The 18,990-nt window shown below is 40.5% G+C and overlaps 1 protein-coding gene across 3 annotated transcripts in view; it reads right to left on the bottom strand.

The window, feature by feature from the left end:
- Positions 1-18,990, bottom strand: part of pold1 (polymerase (DNA directed), delta 1, catalytic subunit) — a 140,512-nt gene that overhangs the window by 50,850 nt on the left and 70,672 nt on the right. For all 3 annotated transcript variants that reach the window (XM_048521169.2, XM_048521168.2, XM_048521167.1), the window contains exon 17: positions 16,523-16,670. In XM_048521169.2, the coding sequence (XP_048377126.1) occupies positions 16,523-16,670 (148 nt within the window). The remainder of the gene's footprint in view (positions 1-16,522; positions 16,671-18,990) is intronic.

The raw sequence follows: 18,990 nt of genomic DNA, 5'->3' as shown, positions 1-18,990 counted from the left end.
GTGATTGAAGTATCTGTTAATTTCCTTCCTTCCTCTTTTCTCTAGTTTTCCCAACCTTACTAAAATCTTTTCTTATCAAGTAGTTTTAAGTTTTGATCAGGTACATGCATCCAAAATATTAAGATCTTCTCTGATAATGATGAACTTCTTACATATCATCAGCATTTCCAGTTTCTGCTTCACAATAGATGGAGACAAGTTATTTCCTAAAACATAATCAGGAACCAGATTTTCTGGAGCATCAGAAGAAACAAATGGGCAAAGCTAAGAAAGATCAATTCCCAACGATTATCAGAGTATTATCAGCCAATTACCTTTCAGGGGCAATGAGATATCCTAAAGCTTTTCACGTTAGGAACACACTTCAGCACTGACCAAAAACTAAGTTGGGCAAGTTTGACAGGGTGCAAACTGGACATTCGTTTGTTGAATTTGATCCTTTCAATTAGCAAACAACTTTTCTCTTTCCAATTTATTCCTCACAGATCCAGGAATGCATGTGTTGATTAGATACCACGGTTACAAGGACAGAGGTAAAATGCTACAGCTATTCCTAATTTTAAAAAAGTTATTTATCTGAAGGAAGATTTTGATAGAATGAATCAGGAAGGACACTTTCAGCATGAGTGGAAGAATCTGTATTAGGGAACAAAAGGTATTTTGTGCATAAAATGTTTAGCTACGAGGAAACTTTAAAATAGAAACCATTGAATCTATTGAAAAATGTGATAATCCCTAAACCAAAAGGTAGGTACAGGGCTAATGAGGAGGCAGTATATCAAAGATGCACTGCAGCAATTCACCAAGACTTCTTCAAAGGAACCTTCCAAACCCACAGTCACCACTACCCAGGAGAATAAAGACAACATGCAGAGGAGATCACCACCCTAAAAGTTACAAACCAACTTAAATTAGAACTGCTTTAGTCTCACGGATTAAAACCCTGGAACTACCGCATAATAGGTCTGTAGGTCTACACCACATGGTCTGCAGCAATTCAAGGAGGCAACTCAAAACCACCTCAGTCGGTGCAATTAGGGATGGTAAGAAATGCTGCTCTAGGCAGGGAGTTGCACAGCCTATAAACAAGTTTAAATAAGGTTTTGAGATAACGAAAAGTGTGAAGCTGGATGAACACAGCAGGCCAAGCAGCATCTCAGGAGCACAAAAGCTGACGTTTTGGGCCTAGACCCTTCAGAAAGGGGGATGGGGAGGGGGTTCTGAAATAAATAGGGAGAGAGGGGGAGGCAAACCGAAGAAGGGTACAGGAGAAGATAGGTGGAGAGGAGAGTATAGGTGGGGAGGGCCGAAACGTCAGCTTTTGTGCTCCTGAGATGCTGCTGGGCCTGCTATGTTCTTCCAGCTTCACACTTTGTTATTTTGGATTCTCCAGCATCTGCAGTTCCCATTATCCCTTAAATAAGATATTGGACTGGCCCAGCAAAAAAGCAAATGAAACAATGGACCCAAATTACTTCTTTTTGTGCTGTACAATTCCTAGATTCTCTGGGAGGAAAAACAATTAGTAATTTAGGTCTTAAGCAGAGAGAAAGCATCTTCAGCTCATTGAACTGGATAAATACAATCAACTAACTATTCTAATCTCACTTGGCCCGTGGAGTTATATGCTTTTGCATCACAAGTGTACACCCTTAAATACTTAACCTCCTGCCCCTTACCATAAATCTATGCTGCCAGTCAATGATCCCTCCGTCAAGGGGAAAGGTTTCTTCCTATCTCTGCCCCTCAATTTTATACCTCCACTACTACTCCTCTTCCTCCACTACTCTCAGCCCTGTTCCAAGGAAAAGAATCTCAATTCCAACCTCCCTTCATACTGAAACTCCAACCCAGGAACTATTCCATTAAGTCTCCTCTGCACCCTCTCCAGTGCAATCACATCTCTCTGACAGTGTGGATTCCAGAAATGCACTCAACACTTTAGTATAGCCAATGTTTTACACAGTTCTAGCATCACGTTCCTGCTCTAAAAATCTATGCCGCAGCTAATAAAAGCAAATATCTCATATGCCTTACCCACTTTATCTATGTGTCCAGCTACCTTGAGAAAAAAAGAACAGAAATTGCTGGAAAAGGTCAGAACCAGAGGAAGGGTCACTGGATCCAAAACATTTACTATGATTTCTCTCCACAAGTGCTGCCAGACCACCTGAGTTTTTCCAGAAATTTCTATTTTTGCTTCTGATTTCCAGCATTCACAGTTCTTTCAGTTTCAGCTACCTTGAGACTCTGGCAGGCATGCACACCAAGGCCCCTCTGATTCTGAATGCTTCCCAGGGTCCTACTGCTCATGTATTCCCTTGCCTTGTTTGTCCTACCCAAATGCATCTTATCTGGATTGAATTCCATTTGCAACTGATCAGTCCATGTACATCCTCCTAAGGTCTGAGGCTATCCTCCTCAATAATGACCAATCCATCGATTTTTGTATCATCCACAAACTGAAATGATCAGCCCTCTTACATTCAAGTCTAATTATTCTCCCAAGCTCATTCACTCTTAACACTGCATTCAAGTACTGAATTGGTACCTACTGAACAGAATAAGAGGCGCTGTTGAGTGTAAACTGACAAATTAGTCTGCAAATATCTTCCAAACCCTCATGAACAGATGGGGTCATGCAGAAAGACCCACATTCAATGACAAAAGATCCTAGACTACAGTGGAGAAGTCAGCCAGTGCACTCCAGGGACCACTGCTGTTGTGTACAATAGATTGAAATGGCACAGATGAGGACAGTGCCATTTGAATGACTATTTATACAAATACTGGCACCTTGGGATAAAACTCAGCTTCTGTTACAGTATCCAAAACAGGAGAGAAAAGAGAGAAGGCAGAATGAAATAGGCAATATGAAATTGGAACAATCCATTCAATCCAGAAAGTCAGAGTGCTGAGAGCTAAAGGGAGTTCCCAGTCCTACAGGTGTACTTCACAAAACTACCTATTATTTCATATGGGCTGGCCTTGAAGTGACAACCTCTTCAGAAAGGTTAACTGTTGTAAACAAACAATTTCATGCAAAAACTTCCAAGAAGTTTGTGATCTGATATTAAACTGCACACACCACCTGATTTAATCCCTAGTTAGTTTACTCCCATTCATTCAGCAGGGATATTTTCTCATCAACCCGGTAAGAGATGTTACTACACATCTCTTGAAGCCGCATCTCCTGACTCAGAGGCAGGGAAACTACCTCTGCACCACAAGAGCTATCATTCGTCCAGGATTTTTGGTAAAAGCAACCTATTCAGAGATGTTATTAGAAACCTCTTGAACAGATGGGTCCTCCTGGCTCAATTCATCCAGGACTGTCTCCCTGAAAACTTGCATCAGATGAAAGAAAGATCAGTTGGGTTTTCATGCTGCTCGGTGTTAATCTAACCATCTTTGTTGAACAGAGGCACGCACCCTGGATTGAATTCTGTTGTTTAAAGCTAACTTACTGACCATCCCTTACGACGATTCCAACATACTGTTGAAGACAACTGGCACATAAGCAATCCTGTTGTTTTAAGAGGAAAATAGGTCCAGCCTTACAGATTATACTGAACTAAGAATTTATTAAATACAGTATTTTGTCTTCTATTCCCATTGTTCTCAGGTTGTTCACAGATGTCCCACAAGGAACTTGGCTGAAGTGCGTGCAATGAAAGCACTTGTCTCGAAAATGGTAAAGTATTCGGTAAGCTCAGAAATACAATAAAGTCTAAATCAGGTGCACAATGCATCTATATATGGAAGTGCAGATAACTACATGGGAATGATATTGTGGTTGATCCCTGGTTTGGAAAGATTTTATGGAAGATTGAGTAGGTTATATCTGTACTCATTCAAGTTTAGGTGAAGGAGATGTGACCTTATTGAAATATAGAAGGTTCTCTGGGGGACTAACAGAGTAGGCACTGAAAGGTTGTTTCCCCTTGTGGGAGAGTTTAGGACCACAGGAGATAATCTCAGAGTGAGAGGGCAACCAGTCAGGTCAGAGACAAGGGAGGAATTTCTTCTTGCAGATTGTAATTCATCTGTGGAATTCTTTACCATCGAACACTGTAGAAGATGGGGGTACAAATATTCAAGGCTGAGATAAACAGATGCTTAATTATTAAGAGGAATAAAAGGCAGGAAAGTGTAGCTGAGAACAAATCAGGTCAGCTGTGATCTTATTGAATTGGGGGGCAGACTTGATAGGTTGAATAGACTACTTCTACTCTTATGTCTTATGAAAAGCCTTGCTAAATCACAAGGAAGCAACCTAAATGGGTTTTCTGAAGTTATGATGCTACAGCCTTAAATGGGGGAGACAGGACAGAGTGGACTAGTAACCTAAGGACATACGCTCAAATCCCAATGAGTAAAATTGGATAATAAACCCAGTTTCACTAATTATGACCATGAAGCTATCATTGATTGTTAGAAAACAGAGCAAAGTACCTTTAAAGTGATGAAACACCAATCAGGAGATTTTTGATCACTCAGGAAACTGAAGGATATGGGAATTAGGCAGAAAAGTGGAGCTGAAGTAGAAGATGAGTCTTGACATGAATGGTGGAGAAGGGTCGAAGGGCAGAACGATCTAACTCTACACATATTCCTTGTTTTTAATAGAAGCTCTACGTTGTAGAGGAGACAGAGGCTGAGTTAGTTGCTCTCAGAGAGATGGGAACTGGATGGTTCTGAGGGCTTATGATCAACATTTACACTGTAAGCAGTACACACATAATTTTCACAATATGTAATTACTGAGGAAGGTTCTCAACAACTCCATATCCTAGCTCTAGGACAGCCTGGGCACATCAACTCTGGAGAACTGGAGATTAAAATAATGTTTTAGATTTCACATTCATAGATTTAGTGGGGTAACAAACCTGAAAAGGAATTATAAAGACTTTTTTGCGTAAGTATTTTAAGTTATAGCTAAGACTAGATACACGGCCACTTTGCTACAATGCTTTGGCTTTTTAAAATGTACTTATACAAAGAGTATGTTTTTAAGAATTTATTTTCAGCAACATAAGCCAAATTTATGTGACTTAAAGAATGGTTATTTAATTTGGCATCCTTTTAACTGAATCTCAGCTTCTATCACCTTCAGGAGGAAGAGAAAACAAAGCAACAAATATAATTGTGACTTAAAACCATGACTGGAACAATGAATCCAGTGCATACTGACAAATGCCTACTGGTTAAAAGAAGTGCATGATATTGAGTTCCCAGAATTATGAGTGCATATCACAAAACCACTTATTTAATTTGAAATGAACTGGCTTTAAATTAACAACTTCTTTTATAACACCAAAAAAGGTTCACAGTAATTTCATATAAACATTTCCCAGAGGTTCAGTGAACAGTTTCAAAACGTATATACCATCTGTTGATCCTCAGACCGAGTTAGCTTTGTAAAGACTATATCTTTTTATTTTACATTATTTTTGATTGAGGACTAAAATAGGAAAAGGACAGCTATAAAAGCAAGACCTGTGGAAAGGATCACTGCGCTTTTTAAAAGCAAGTTACGTGACATTCATTGTGAGTGCTGTTTACACAGCAGTCTGTTTTGGAGGTGTGGGGAAGAGGAGGAGAAAGAGAGGGGCGGTCTAGTTGGAGCCAACACGTGTACGAATAATGTTGAAAACCAGTGGGGAGTGGTGACCCATTGTCAACTATAAACATCTTTTGCCTGTCACCAATTATGTGATTGGCTCCAGGTAGCTGAGCAGCTTGTGGATGAATGCCTAATGAAAAGCCATTAGACTTCTGAAAAATCCTGATCTTTATCGTAAAGACAGCAAATCATGCCTGAAGAAAACCATTTTATTTCCCCTCATTAGTTGCTGTAAGCTATGGCTCTTAACCAATAAATCACAGACATCCAATTGTCTCCTGGAAGCAAGTGAATGGACCAGGAGAAAAACCACTGAAAACAGTAGGGCCTAATACGCCAAAAGGATCATTTCACAAACACTGCGGACAGGGATTTTGAAATGCCTCCCCAATCTTGTCTTCCACTCATGAAACCCATAATTTCTTTTGTGCCTAAGTCAGTCCATGTGTGGACTGGGGGAATATTATGAAAGAGGTAATTTTTAAATGAGTAGTGTGATATGTCGGTGGTTCATAATTACTTATCTGTAGCTAGAGTCTATTTATTCATGATAAATAGTAATCATTGTTAAGTACAGAAACCTGGTTTGTGCTTTCTATTAAGCCGGGTCGAAAGGCAGGTATATTAAAGAATCTTCTTTACTTCTGTAAAATCTTCGACTTTTGTGATGACTTTGGTGAAGCAGGGTTTGATTTCCAGCATTTCCAATGCGATGAGGAATTTCCTTACTTACCAGTGAGGCATAACAGTTTAAGGATCTTACTTGCAATTACAATACAAAAGCTGACCTCCAAATTTCTGGCAGCTCCTGTGGAGAAAGAAAGTTAATGTTAAGTCCAATATGACTTCTTCAGAACAGATTGGACTGAAAACATTAACTCTGTTTCTCTCTCCAAAGAAACTATCAGACCTGATGAGTTTCTCCAGCATTGTTTTATTTTAGATTTCTAGCATCTGCAGTATTTTGATTTGACTCACTCAAAATTGCTACATCAGGGATTGAAAAAATTCAATTAGATTTTCAGACTGGTCTTTGTTGTACAGTCACCACTACTGAAAGAGTGTGTACAAAGAGCCTGGTGATTGCAAGTACAAGCTTGGTTTCAATAATGTCAGAGATTGACAATCATTCATCAAGGAAACCTTTCTGACAACTATACATGTGCAAACATCAAGTAACTGGAGAATCACCAATGCTCTCTGTGATCAAAAGCACTTAAACACACATAGAAGTTATCCACTTGGGGCAACTACCAAATGGCATTTGGGACATGGGTACATGCAACCAGCAAAGAGTCAGGTCAGGTGAATGCAGAGCTCACAACACAAAGGAAAATGATTTCAACTGAAATTCAATTTTGCAATCCATTTTGCAACAGCACAACAGAACCCCAAGCCCAATTGTGTAGCACAAATACCAGCAGCGTTGTATCAGGCAGGAAGCAAGACTTTACCACAGGAAAGCTGGAAACTGTCCATTTCCTGAGGCCTGTTTGTACTAAAACTAAGTTACACACTCATAGCAGCCACATTCCTTGCAGCATCCCTACCACAGCAGAGCCACCACCACCCCCCCAGCCGCTGCCATCTTGTACGTGAAAGGGCTTACAACATAACCTCATTAATCTGCTCCCAAATTGCATAAGTTTCTTTTTGTAACCTTGCCTTACATCAGCCATCTCTTTCCCAATCATCAAGCTGCAAGTTTGCGGTTAGAACTTGTTAAACCATCGATAATTGGAGTACAAAGCAACCTGTTCAAGATCGGAGTAGCCTCCATCTGGCTGTTGAGTTGCAGTAAAAATTATTCCCAAGAAACATTCATTGCTGTTGAAATGTGAATCACGTAGGGAAAAGTTAAACTTCCAAGTTACTTCAGAGACATGACCACACAAACAGGGAAAAATAGGAGACTGAGGTATGGAACTTAGAGTAATGTATATAATACCAGCTATCACACCACCAAAACAACAAAAGCTTGGGGAGGTGTAGTAAGACCATGGACTCATGGCAAGCTCTATAGGAATAAGGCCATACTTGAGAAAGGAGGTTGAAAGCGAACCTCAGGGCCAAGGAAGGACTCATATAAAAGTCAGATGGCTGTGGATTCAAGATTGTAATATATTTAACTATTATATATAGACCCAATACGTCAGTTCAGTATGAACAGAAAAGAACTAGTACTCTTTTTAATTGTAGATAGTGGTGTTTTGTACATAAACTAGCTACTCTATTATCAAAATAACAACAATCCCACTTCAACAGAAATTTATTGGCATATTTACTGAAGTGCTTTGGTCCAACCTGCAGAAGTGAAAGGTACATAACTTGTGTCAGAACAGGAGGCTACTGACATTCACTTTCATTGTATGCAGGATATTAGATCCATTGTTTTCTGATCTTCAATCAAGTTATAATCCCTGCAGCCACACTTCCTCCAATATAGCTCCTTTAAAGAATCTCCTACGTGCTACTTTATCAAAAATCTTTGAGAAATCCATTTAGCCTCCATTACAAGAAGTCACTGAGGTTGTTTAACAGCAGTCATCAGCCACAGTTTGATTAGTATTACTATTGTCACAGAGTCAGGTTGTACTTTCAAGTTCCACTTCAAGACTTGAACGCAGTAGAGTGTGCTGCACTCTCAGAGGAGCTATCCTTTGGGTTAGATGTTAAATCAAGCCACCCCACCACCCAAAACTATCTGGATGCTTATTCGAAATATAATAGGTATATATTGCTGCAGTATCCCAGCCAATACTTCTATACATCTTAGTATCTGAACACTGTCTCAAAATGTTTACGGCTAATTCACTGATGCTGGAAATTTGGAGAAAACAAATTGTGAGGACTATGTCTGCAAATGGATATCGCTACGTCAAGAGTGGGAAAAAATTGGCCGAAGTAGTATAATGTGAAAAAAGTGAAGTTTCCAGAAGAGGAGAAAAGCAGAATTTTATTTAAATAAGAGTCTGATTGTAGAATGCTTCGGTTCGGAGGAATGTGAGGGTTTCATACATGAACAAGTTAGAATATAGCTCAGCAATGGAATGCTTACCTTTATTGCAACGGGGATGGAATAATAGAAAGGAAGTCTTACAACACTGCAGAGGATACTTATGAGGCCACACCTAGAACATTGCTTATTGTGCTGATCTGCAATACGTGCACTGTAGGCAGTTTAGAAGAGGTTCACTAGATTGTTTATGGAAACGATCATCATATGGGGAAGGTTGAACATATGCTCATTAGCGATTAGCAGAACGAGAGGGAATCGTACTGAAACATCTAAGATTCTGAGGGGGCTTGACAGGTTAGATTTGGAGATGATTCCTCACGTGGGAAATCTAGAAGGGATACTGTTTCAGAATAAGCGGCTGCACATTTAAGATGCACGACGAGGAACTTCTTCACTGAGTGGGTCATTAATCTTAGAGGGAGTTGGTTAGCTCAGTTGGCTGGACTGCTGGTTTGCAATGCAATGAGATTCCAACTGTGTGGGTTCAACTCCCAAACAGGAGCAGGCTGCTATGATTTTCTACTCTGTACTTAACAACTAAAAAAACTTCTTCCTCACAACAGGAAGGTCTTCTCTGCAAAACTGTCCTTCGAGCTTCATTTTAAACTGCCCAAGACAAAATAAAACTACACCATTCCCCGAATTCAAAAAAACAGGGAATACCACTTACAATCTGTAATGAGAAAATTACAGCATTCACTTAAAATAAAACCAGCTTTCTGACAGCTCAGCTGTTTAATACAGTCAACAGATGAGCATCAAAGAGCAGGCAAGTCCCAGGCTCAATTGCCTCTCTGCACTATGTTAGCCAATCTGACAAAGAGGCAAGTAGGAAGTTGTAACTGGTGCCAACATCACAAGTGAGAAAAGGCTGGGAATATCTTTGTTCAATTTTTGATTTCTATCTTCTGGTCCTTATTGGAAAGGATAGTGCAATCACAAGTTGTGAAAAAGCCTGTGATACTCAATCTTCATTCAAATCATGAATAATGGTTGCATTTGCAAGAAGTCAGGGTCTCTCTCTCTCGTCTGTAGAATGATCTAGTGAATATCAGTGCATTCAAGAGATGAAGGGAGAAAACTCATGAGGAGAAAATAATGTTCACAACAACTAAAAAAGGATGTGGAGAAACAAAATTAAGCTCTAGTAAATTTTAAAATCTTTCTAGAAAAAAAGATCAAAAATGAGAAATGAAAATGATTTGTGCAAGCATGAAAGATTGCAAAATAAGTCTTGTAGAACAACTTGACAGCGCAGAAAGGAGCTTTAAAAAGCTGCTTATACATTTAGAACCATAGATTTCAAACCTGGTGAGTCTCAACATAGAATACACTTCACCCATCCCACCTGAGTGCAAATTATGGAGAGCAAGCCTTAAACAAAATCTTCAGTCACTTGATGGTTTCTTTCTCCATAGATGCTGCTAAAACTGAATATTTCCAGAACATGGTTTTCAATTTCATAATTCCAGTATCTGCATTACTGTGCATGAATACCTGGTTGGCTAGGTGAGTCAAGGTCAAAGGGGCAGATCACACTACAATATACTTCCTACAACGCTTAGAGGAAAAATGATGCCTGTGGAAGATGGGTGAAAAAAAATGTGCAGGGATTGATGAATATTCTGGAATTCAGAGTGAAGACCTTTAGACAATAAAATGTGAGGCTGGATGAACACAGCAGGCCCAGCAGCATCTCAGGAGCACAAAAGCTGACGTTTCGGGCCTAGACCCTTCATCAGAGAGGGGACGGGGTGAGGGTTCTGTAATAAATAGGGAGAGAGGGGGAGGCGGACCGAAGATGGAGAGAAAAGAAGATAGGTGGAGAGGAGAGTATAGGTGGGGAGGTAGGGAGGGGATAGGTCAGTCCAGGGAAGACTGACAGGTCAAGGAGGTGGGATGAGGTTAGTAGGTAGGAGATGGAGGTGCAGCTTGGGGTGGGAGGAAGGGATGGGTGAGAGGAAGAACAGGTTAGGGAAGCAGAGACAGGTTGGACTGGTTTTGGGATGCAGTGGGTGGAGGGGAAGAGCTGGGCTGGTTGTGTGGTGCAGTGGGGGGAGCGGACGAACTGGGCTGGTTTTGGGATGCGGTGGGGGAAGGGGAGATTTTGAAGCTGGTGAAGTCCACATTGACACCATTGGGCTGCAAGGTTCCCAAGCGGAATATGAGTTGCTGTTCCTGCATCATTGTGGCACTGCAGGAGGCCCATGATGGACATGTCATCTAAAGAATGGGAGGGGGAGTGGAAATGGTTTGCGACTGGGAGGTGCAGTTGTTTATTGCGAACTCTTCCCCTCCACCCACTGCATCCCAAAACCAGTCCAACCTGTCTCTGCTTCCCTAACCTGTTCTTCCTCTCACCCATCCCTTCCTCCCACCCCAAGCCGCACCTCCATCTCCTACCTACTAACCTCATCCCACCTCCTTGACCTGTCCGTCTTCCCTGGACTGACCTATCCCCTCCCTACCTCCCCACCTATACTCTCCTCTCCACCTATCTTCTTTTCTCTCCATCTTCGGTCCGCCTCCCCCTCTCTCCCTATTTATTCCAGAACCCTCACCCCATCCCCCTCTCTGATGAAGGGTCTAGGCCCGAAACGTCAGCTTTTGTGCTCCTGAGATGCTGCTGGGCCTGCTGTGTTCATCCAGCCTCACATTTTATTGTCTTGGATTCTCCAGCATCTGCAGTTCCCATTCTCACTGAAGACCTTTAAAGTTCAGTTGTACCTTTGCAGCAATTTCCCTTAGGAAATGAAATAGTTTGAGAATAATGCACAACCAGCGATCTACAGAAACAGAAGACTTGATAAATGCGTGACTATGATTAATATCTAGCATTCTTCCAACCTTTATGTGTACGGTAATCTCTGTCCCAGCCAGGATCAGGCTCATGTCTCTTGGAGCATACAGCAAATCTGCATTCACTGCACAAGCGTGTTTCATAGGTCAATGAACTGCCTGACAGCTAATCTAGTTCTACCCTTGCGCAATTTAAAGACATGGTTCTTGATGTTTTACAACTTACTGAAATGAAGTAATTAATCTATATTGGTCCCAATTAGTTCCTTCATTATGTTAAAATTTCTATTTGATTCTCCTGGAATCAATGGCTGGCTAAGGTACATTTGGATAGTTAAGATGTTTTCAAGCTGAGTGACATTCTTTTGACCCCCTGAAACTTTGTCAAAACTTCTATTTTGCTAATTGAGCAAAGGAACCAAAATTTAATTCAGGGTTCCTGTCAAAGTTTTAAACAAAGACCCAAAGAAGTGCTTTACTCATGTAATTCTAGTCATAATTGCATGGCACTGGTCATGATCCTTAAGTGAATTATGTATGCCAACACAAGTTTTTTGCAGCAGACTTTAGCCCTGTACCCTGGAGTGTGCTAGTATATAAAACATAGATTAAAAATGCATACTTATTCAGGACTCAAAGTAATCCTTCTATGCCTCAAACTATTAAAAAAGTTTAAACTAGAAGCTGTGTAGCAGTTGATGCACTTTCTGTGGCCTACAGACAGCAAAATCAACTGGCAGGTCCACTGGCAAATAGTACCTCAATGATTCCCACATTCCCAAACCTCTTCTTGACCGGAGTCCTTATCTGAAGCAACAAACACTTGAAAAGCCCAAGATGGCAATGAATTCAAAACTGGGTTTGCCCTTCGAGATAGAAGAAAAATCCTCTGGGGATTAGCCAAATCAGATCTCTGCTATCGGTTTTATCACACAAATCTTTAGGTAGGACCCTGGTCTTCATTATTTACCTGAAGTTCCAACCAACAGTCAGTAGTTTCAGAGTAGATAGTTTACATTGGACTCCATCACATAAATTATACTACCAGGTTCAGTAGTTGACTAAAAGAATGTTACCAAGCCACTAGACTTCATCCAACAGAGTTCATCAACAGTGAAGAGTTAAATCAACTAACACAAATGTCGAAATGTTATTTTGACAGTTATAAACCCACATATCTGTTATAAAAATCTCATATCGCATGGCTGCAGTTATCCACTGGGACAAGACTGGCCCTGTAAACATGCCCGTGGTTCATTCACTTCATATTCACAACGTTGGCTAATCAGTTAAATTATTTTGCAAGGAGGGTTCTGTCTTTAATTTCCTAATTCCATATAAAGCAAAATTGTACTGGATTTTCAAATCGTTTCAAACTAGGACATGAGGAAAACAGAAGTAATTGCGCCTACATCATGGCTATCCTGTCTGCTGATCAAAATCAATTATTTTTCAACCACTCATTGCAAGGCTACAGTCACTTATCAGAATATCACAATGAGATGTTTAAAAACAATATCTTGCACAATTAACAATGCTTAGCTGACAATGTGTTAGCTTCCTTTCCCCACCTTGTCCAAGACCTTACACAAGCCAGCCATGCCCACTAGGTAGCTGGCTGGATTCACAGCTGTATCACAACTGTTATGTAATTAAACGTTGGATAGGACAGGATTACAAACCACACTGAAACAACAATGGAAAGCTAGAAGATAGATGTGGAGAAACTTGCCACATTATTTATATATAAACAATGACATCACTAACACCTCTTTCATGACTTGTTAACAACCTGATGAGTACTTTTTATGCCCTCAACTTCCCTCTGCTCCATTGTCAATTATATTAAACTCAGGTTTTCTGGTCAGAGTCCCTCCCATCAGTAAAAAGTTTTTCTCTCTCTCCCCTTATGTGCTTACTGGACTGCGTGTATCTTGAAGGTATTTTCTTAACAACCTGTTCAACCTCTGGAGCAAGTGGGACGTAAACCCAAGCTGCCTGACTCAGAAATAGGGATAATACTATTGCACCACAACAGCCTTTGTACTCTGTAATTTTCTTAATCAACTTGTTCAGGGATGTTACAATACACCTCTGGTGCAAATGGGGCTGGAACTTGGGTCTCCTGGCCAAGAATTAGGGATACTCCCATTGCACAACAGCCTCACTTCCACTGTCAAAATCTTTCATTATTTGGAACACCTGCATTAAGTTTCAGATTAAACTTCTCTGCCCTAAGGAGGAGGATACCAGCTGTCTTTCCATTCTTTTGCACCCCTTTCTCCAGGAAATGAACCAGTCTGCAACCCTGGACAGGACACAATATTATCCATTGTTTTCCTTACCTCTCGGCTCAACAATTCCAATACTGCAATAGCCAACATCCCATTCTCCACCTTACATCAACTTAAACAAGTTCAAAGCCTTGCTGCCTGTATGCTAACTTGCACCAAGTCATACAACATGGAAGCAGACCCTTCAGTTCAACTCATGCATGTCGAAGGGATTTTGCAAACTAAACTAGCCCCATTTGGCAGAGTTTGGTCAATACCTCTTTCTTCTCCATGCACCTGTCCATATGTCTTTTAAATGCTGTAACTGTGCCTGCATCTACCAATTCCTCTGGGAGTTCATTCCACATATAGATTTAAGACTTAGAATCCCTACAGTGTGGAAACAGGCCCGTTGGCCCAATAAGTCAACACTGACTCTTTCAGCATCCCACCAAGACCCATTCCCCTTATAAACCAACTAATCTATACATCCCTGAACACTATGGGCAATTCAGCACGGCCAATCCACCTAGCTTGCGCTACTGTGGACATTGGGAGGAAACTGGGGCACCCAGAGGAAACCCACGCAGATATGGGGAGAATGCGCAAACGCCACACATGGAAAAAGTTGCCCCTTTTAAATCTTTCCCCCCACCTTAAACCTATGCCCTCTAGTTCCAAACTCACCCACCCTAAGGAAAAGATCTTTGATAGCCACCTCATCTATGCCACTCATAATTTTAGAAATGTAAGTTGTTATTGATTTTCTGATCCTTAACTGAACTGATGTCCCCTCACCCCAGTGTAAACATGGGCCAAACTTGCTCCCAGGCTTTACAGAGTTGATTCACCTTGGGGACAGGAGGTACTGGAATACTAAAACTGGTCTGAATACCGAGTTAAATCAGCCAATTCCCACTGCTGTATCACAAGCTTTCTTCAAAGTGTGCCCAGTGCTCAAGAACAGGATTGGGGCTCAGTTATGAATGAGTGCTACTGGCAGGAGCACTTGTGAAAACAGACCCAAAAAGGACTTTAAAGCTCTCAAACGCCACTGAATCAATAACCTCCTGTAGCACTACAACTGACCAGGATGTCACATCTACTCTAATTCTGCCTCCTGCGTATACCTGCTTTACTTTGTTCTACTGATAACCATGCCTCAGCTCCAGTCTACCGAATTCCCTTCCTAAACACGCACTCTGTTCCTTTAAAATGTTCCTGAAAATACATCTCTCTGACCAAAGCTTTAGTCATCCAGCTTTCATTTAACTCCATTCCCCCTTTTAATGGATTATGCTCTTGAAAAGTTTTGTTTTATTTTGTTAAAGACATAGTACCAATGTAAGATGATGTTACTATCTTCAAGTAAAGGACAGAAGATATGAAGTAACTCCAGCACCTCATATTTCTGAAGCACCAAGAGCAATCCGAGAGACACTTCTTGAGGAAAGCAGAGGAGGGTGAGCAAAGATGCTGCTGACAAACTGATTTACAACATCTTATCCTGCTCAACACAACTTCCTGTAAAGCTTAACCACAGTCTCCCTTCTGAGAACATAGTGACAAGACTCATCACAAAACTGAAGTCTTCTGACTACATACAGCTTGGTTGGCTGTACATATACAGACCAATATATGCATATACACCCATTTGTTTTATAACCATTTTAAAAAATCTGGAGTGTAGAATCCCTTCTTGGTGGGAAGCTGTTTTTAAGACATATTAATATTTGAACATGGTTCCCATTATTGTTACTGTATCAACAAAACAGAATAGTTCATTTTTCGTCCAAGAGTTCTACTCATCTATAATTCGGACAAATTCTTGGAAGAAAGTTCCAGTGTTATTTTAGTTCTATTTCACAATTATGTACAAAACCGAAATATTATGTTCCCACGCCTGTGCTCCTCTTCTCCTCACTTGAAGTCATGCAACTTTCAAGTAAAGAGAAAAATACTGGGCAACTTGTCTTAATATAGATCTGTCAAACTGTCCGATACCCGATTGAGATACATTATACAAGATTATTCCTCTGATTTATTTTCCCTTTTCCAAAAGTGTAGTTAACTACCTAACACCTCAGTATAATTTAGATTAAGAACTAATTGGCATGGGAAAAAGCTAGCTCAAATGCACACAACTCTGCAGCACAAATATAAGAGATATTGCTTTGGCTTTTAAACTTACTAAATGCAGTGATGATGCATTAGCAGTACTTCAATTATTCTTTTGATTTCTTTCCTAGGTTGTCACAATTCAGGTAAACCCCAGCCGCCATGAGGGGATAACAACGGGGTGACTCTTTAAAATATTAGGTTACAACTGAGCTGCATTTAGACTCAACACATTTGAAGGTTACTAGACTACTAGTTATGTTTTGATGCTAATCTAACAATGCATATGATTGTTTTTATGCAATTTTTGGACTTGATTTAGCTCAATTTTGCAAGTTATCAGGCATAATTTGAAACAGCTCACGATGCAGCTCTATAAGCATAATGCCCTCACTTATGATAAATAAGTTATGAGAATCCACCAATTCCTGGACATTTGGTATCTAAATTAACTTGAAACTTTTGATAACACAAAAATCATGAAAAGGCTTACCTACAAATAAAAGTAAAATCCATTTGTTTCTAGATCAAACAACCCAGCAGAAATTAATCTTACCTGATGTGCACATGTTAAGAAGCAAGAAAAAGTTGAAACTCGTCACTCTGCAGGCTTTTGTTTGGGAAGTTATGAAAGGCGGCAGGAGTGGGTGGTGACAGGCAGAACAAGAACAAAACAACAAAGCTCACCTGTGATATTTCCAGGCAAGGTAGCTTGCCGACCTGTGCTCCGGTGAAACCATACACCGAATTTGCGCTCACTTTCAGGGCAAGTTGACGACCATCAAGAACCTTTTGTTTGAATGGGTCCATCTCTTTCTTTAGTTCTGCCTTTGCCCTTAAATTAGGAAGGGACAGAATGACATTGGAAGCATTTTACTTCATTGGCCAGAGTAGAAATACCTTCTAACTCTGGCCCATCATTGAATCAAATCCCAGATCAGCAAGCTGTAAATGTTACCCATTTTACCCAGGTCATTCTACAATAAGGTACTATACGTCTCCAACACATCAAAATGTGCCATTTACAGGATAATTGAATGTCCTATAAAATCGCTCAAGGAGCAAGCAAGATGGCTGGCATGGTTAAAAAACTCAACCTTGTGTAAGGTATTGGTATAACAATTTCAGAGGAGCACAGATGCTGATTTGCCCCACATCAGACGTAGGCAATTCTTGACCCAAGCACTTGACATTCACGTCTGGTGCAAAATATACTAATTCTTTTCACAATAACTACTACTTCTTGAATTCTCTGCCTAAAGATGGATCAGACCCACAGCACTGTGACTTCCAAAACAGATGCAGGCAGGTTCCTAATCCACTATAGCCAGAATGGGGACTGAATGCTATTTTGTCAGCAACAATCTGATTCACACTGAGCCCCCAAAATACTCAAGCTGCCATGGCAAGCAGTTTGTAATCCTCAGTAGCGATACAGGCTTCAATTTTCTTTCCATCATGTGCTGATCAGGAGTCTCTCCCAGTCCTACCATATATGCATTGGCATGTGTTGGAAATATTCACATGCAAATACTGAGTCTATTTGGCCACAAATATGATGGCACTTCCTGGGGTGGGTCCTAACTGCGGACTTTCAGTTTCAGAGATGGGGTACTATCACCATCCCACAAATCCTTCACCTCAGTAACAAAGATAAAAATCTGCGACTAACGTAGGACAATGAGCAAGTCCTTCAGCTTGCCAAAGCTGTTCCATCAGCCAATGAAATCATGACTGATTTGTGAGCTCATAATGTAGATACATCTTTGTCCCATATCACTAACTTCCTTTGCCTAACAAAAATCTCTCAACCCTAATTTGAAAATGAGAAATTGATCTCACATCAACAGATTTTTGTCAAAAGGGTCTGAAACTTCTACCACGCTTAATGTAAAAAGTGTTTCATACTTCTACTCCCAAAAGAGCTGCCTCCGAAGTTTAGATAACGTCCCATAGTCCGAGACATCTAAAACTGCGGGAATACTTTCTGTATACCTCATCTATTACCCTTAACATTCTCAAAACTTGGATCAAATCACATCTTGACCTTCCAAATTCAAGGGAATGCAACTTTAGCTTGAGCAATCTCTCCACATAATTCATCCTTTAGAGTCTAGGAATCATTCTGATAAATCTGCATTTTGGTTTCTCCAAGATGAATATGTTGCAAGGTACATAACTGTTCACAATAATCTCTGTAGGATGGTCTAATCAGGGTTTTGTACATCTGAAGTGTGACTCCTACCACTTTCTATTCCAGCTGTTCACGTACTAAAGCAGATTCCATTAGGTTTTCCCCGTATCTATCCGTGACAATTTAATTTAGTTTGTTAATTTTTTCCCCACTTTATCTCAGCCCAACCAACTTTAATCTTGAGCAGTATTCCCTGCCTCGTGACCCAGAATAGGTACACTCCTCCCAAAACAAATTTATGCATAGCTGCTTGCCTCAAGTATTTACTAGTGCTAAATCAACTACCAGGACGGATATAAGATTAAATGTGATTCCAGCCAGGGAGATACACCATTCTAATGCACAAAAGGAGTGGCAGATATAACAACTTCGCACCAGCTCCTTCCCTATGCAAGAGTTTTAGCTATATTTAGATCAAAACCTAGGGTAAAATTAAGATTGGGCAAATGCAGGATAACGAAGAAAGCCAGCATGGATTAGCTAAGGTCAAACTGAGTCTAAACAACCTGGGAGTTTTTGTTTTAAAAAGCAAAGTGACAGAACGGGTTATGTGGGGTAACAATGTTGATGTAGTGTACGTGGATTTCCAAAAGGATTTGATAAAGTGTTGCACAACAGACTCATGAGAAAAGTTTGATCTCACTGAATAACAGGGAGAGTAGCAACATTGACATGAAACAGAGAAAACAGGTGGAGTAGGCTATTCAGCTCTTGGAGTCTGGTCTGCTATTCAATGGGATCATTTCTATGGTAGAGAATACCACAGGTTCACCACTCTCTGGATGAAGAAATGTATCCTCATTTCAGTCTCAAATGGCATTCCCCATATCCCTGACCTGTGACCACTGATTCCAGACTTTCCCATCATCTGAAACACCATTTATGCACTCAGCCTGTCTAATCCTGTGTATGGAGAGAAAGATAGAAGTGGCACTAGGTGAAATTATTCCTTCAGAGAACT

Source organism: Stegostoma tigrinum, chromosome 38 (genome assembly GCF_030684315.1).
Source record: "Stegostoma tigrinum isolate sSteTig4 chromosome 38, sSteTig4.hap1, whole genome shotgun sequence".
NCBI lineage: Eukaryota > Metazoa > Chordata > Chondrichthyes > Orectolobiformes > Stegostomatidae > Stegostoma > Stegostoma tigrinum.
The sequence above is the reverse complement of the archived record's forward strand: the minus strand, read 5'-3'. Positions and strand labels throughout refer to the sequence as shown.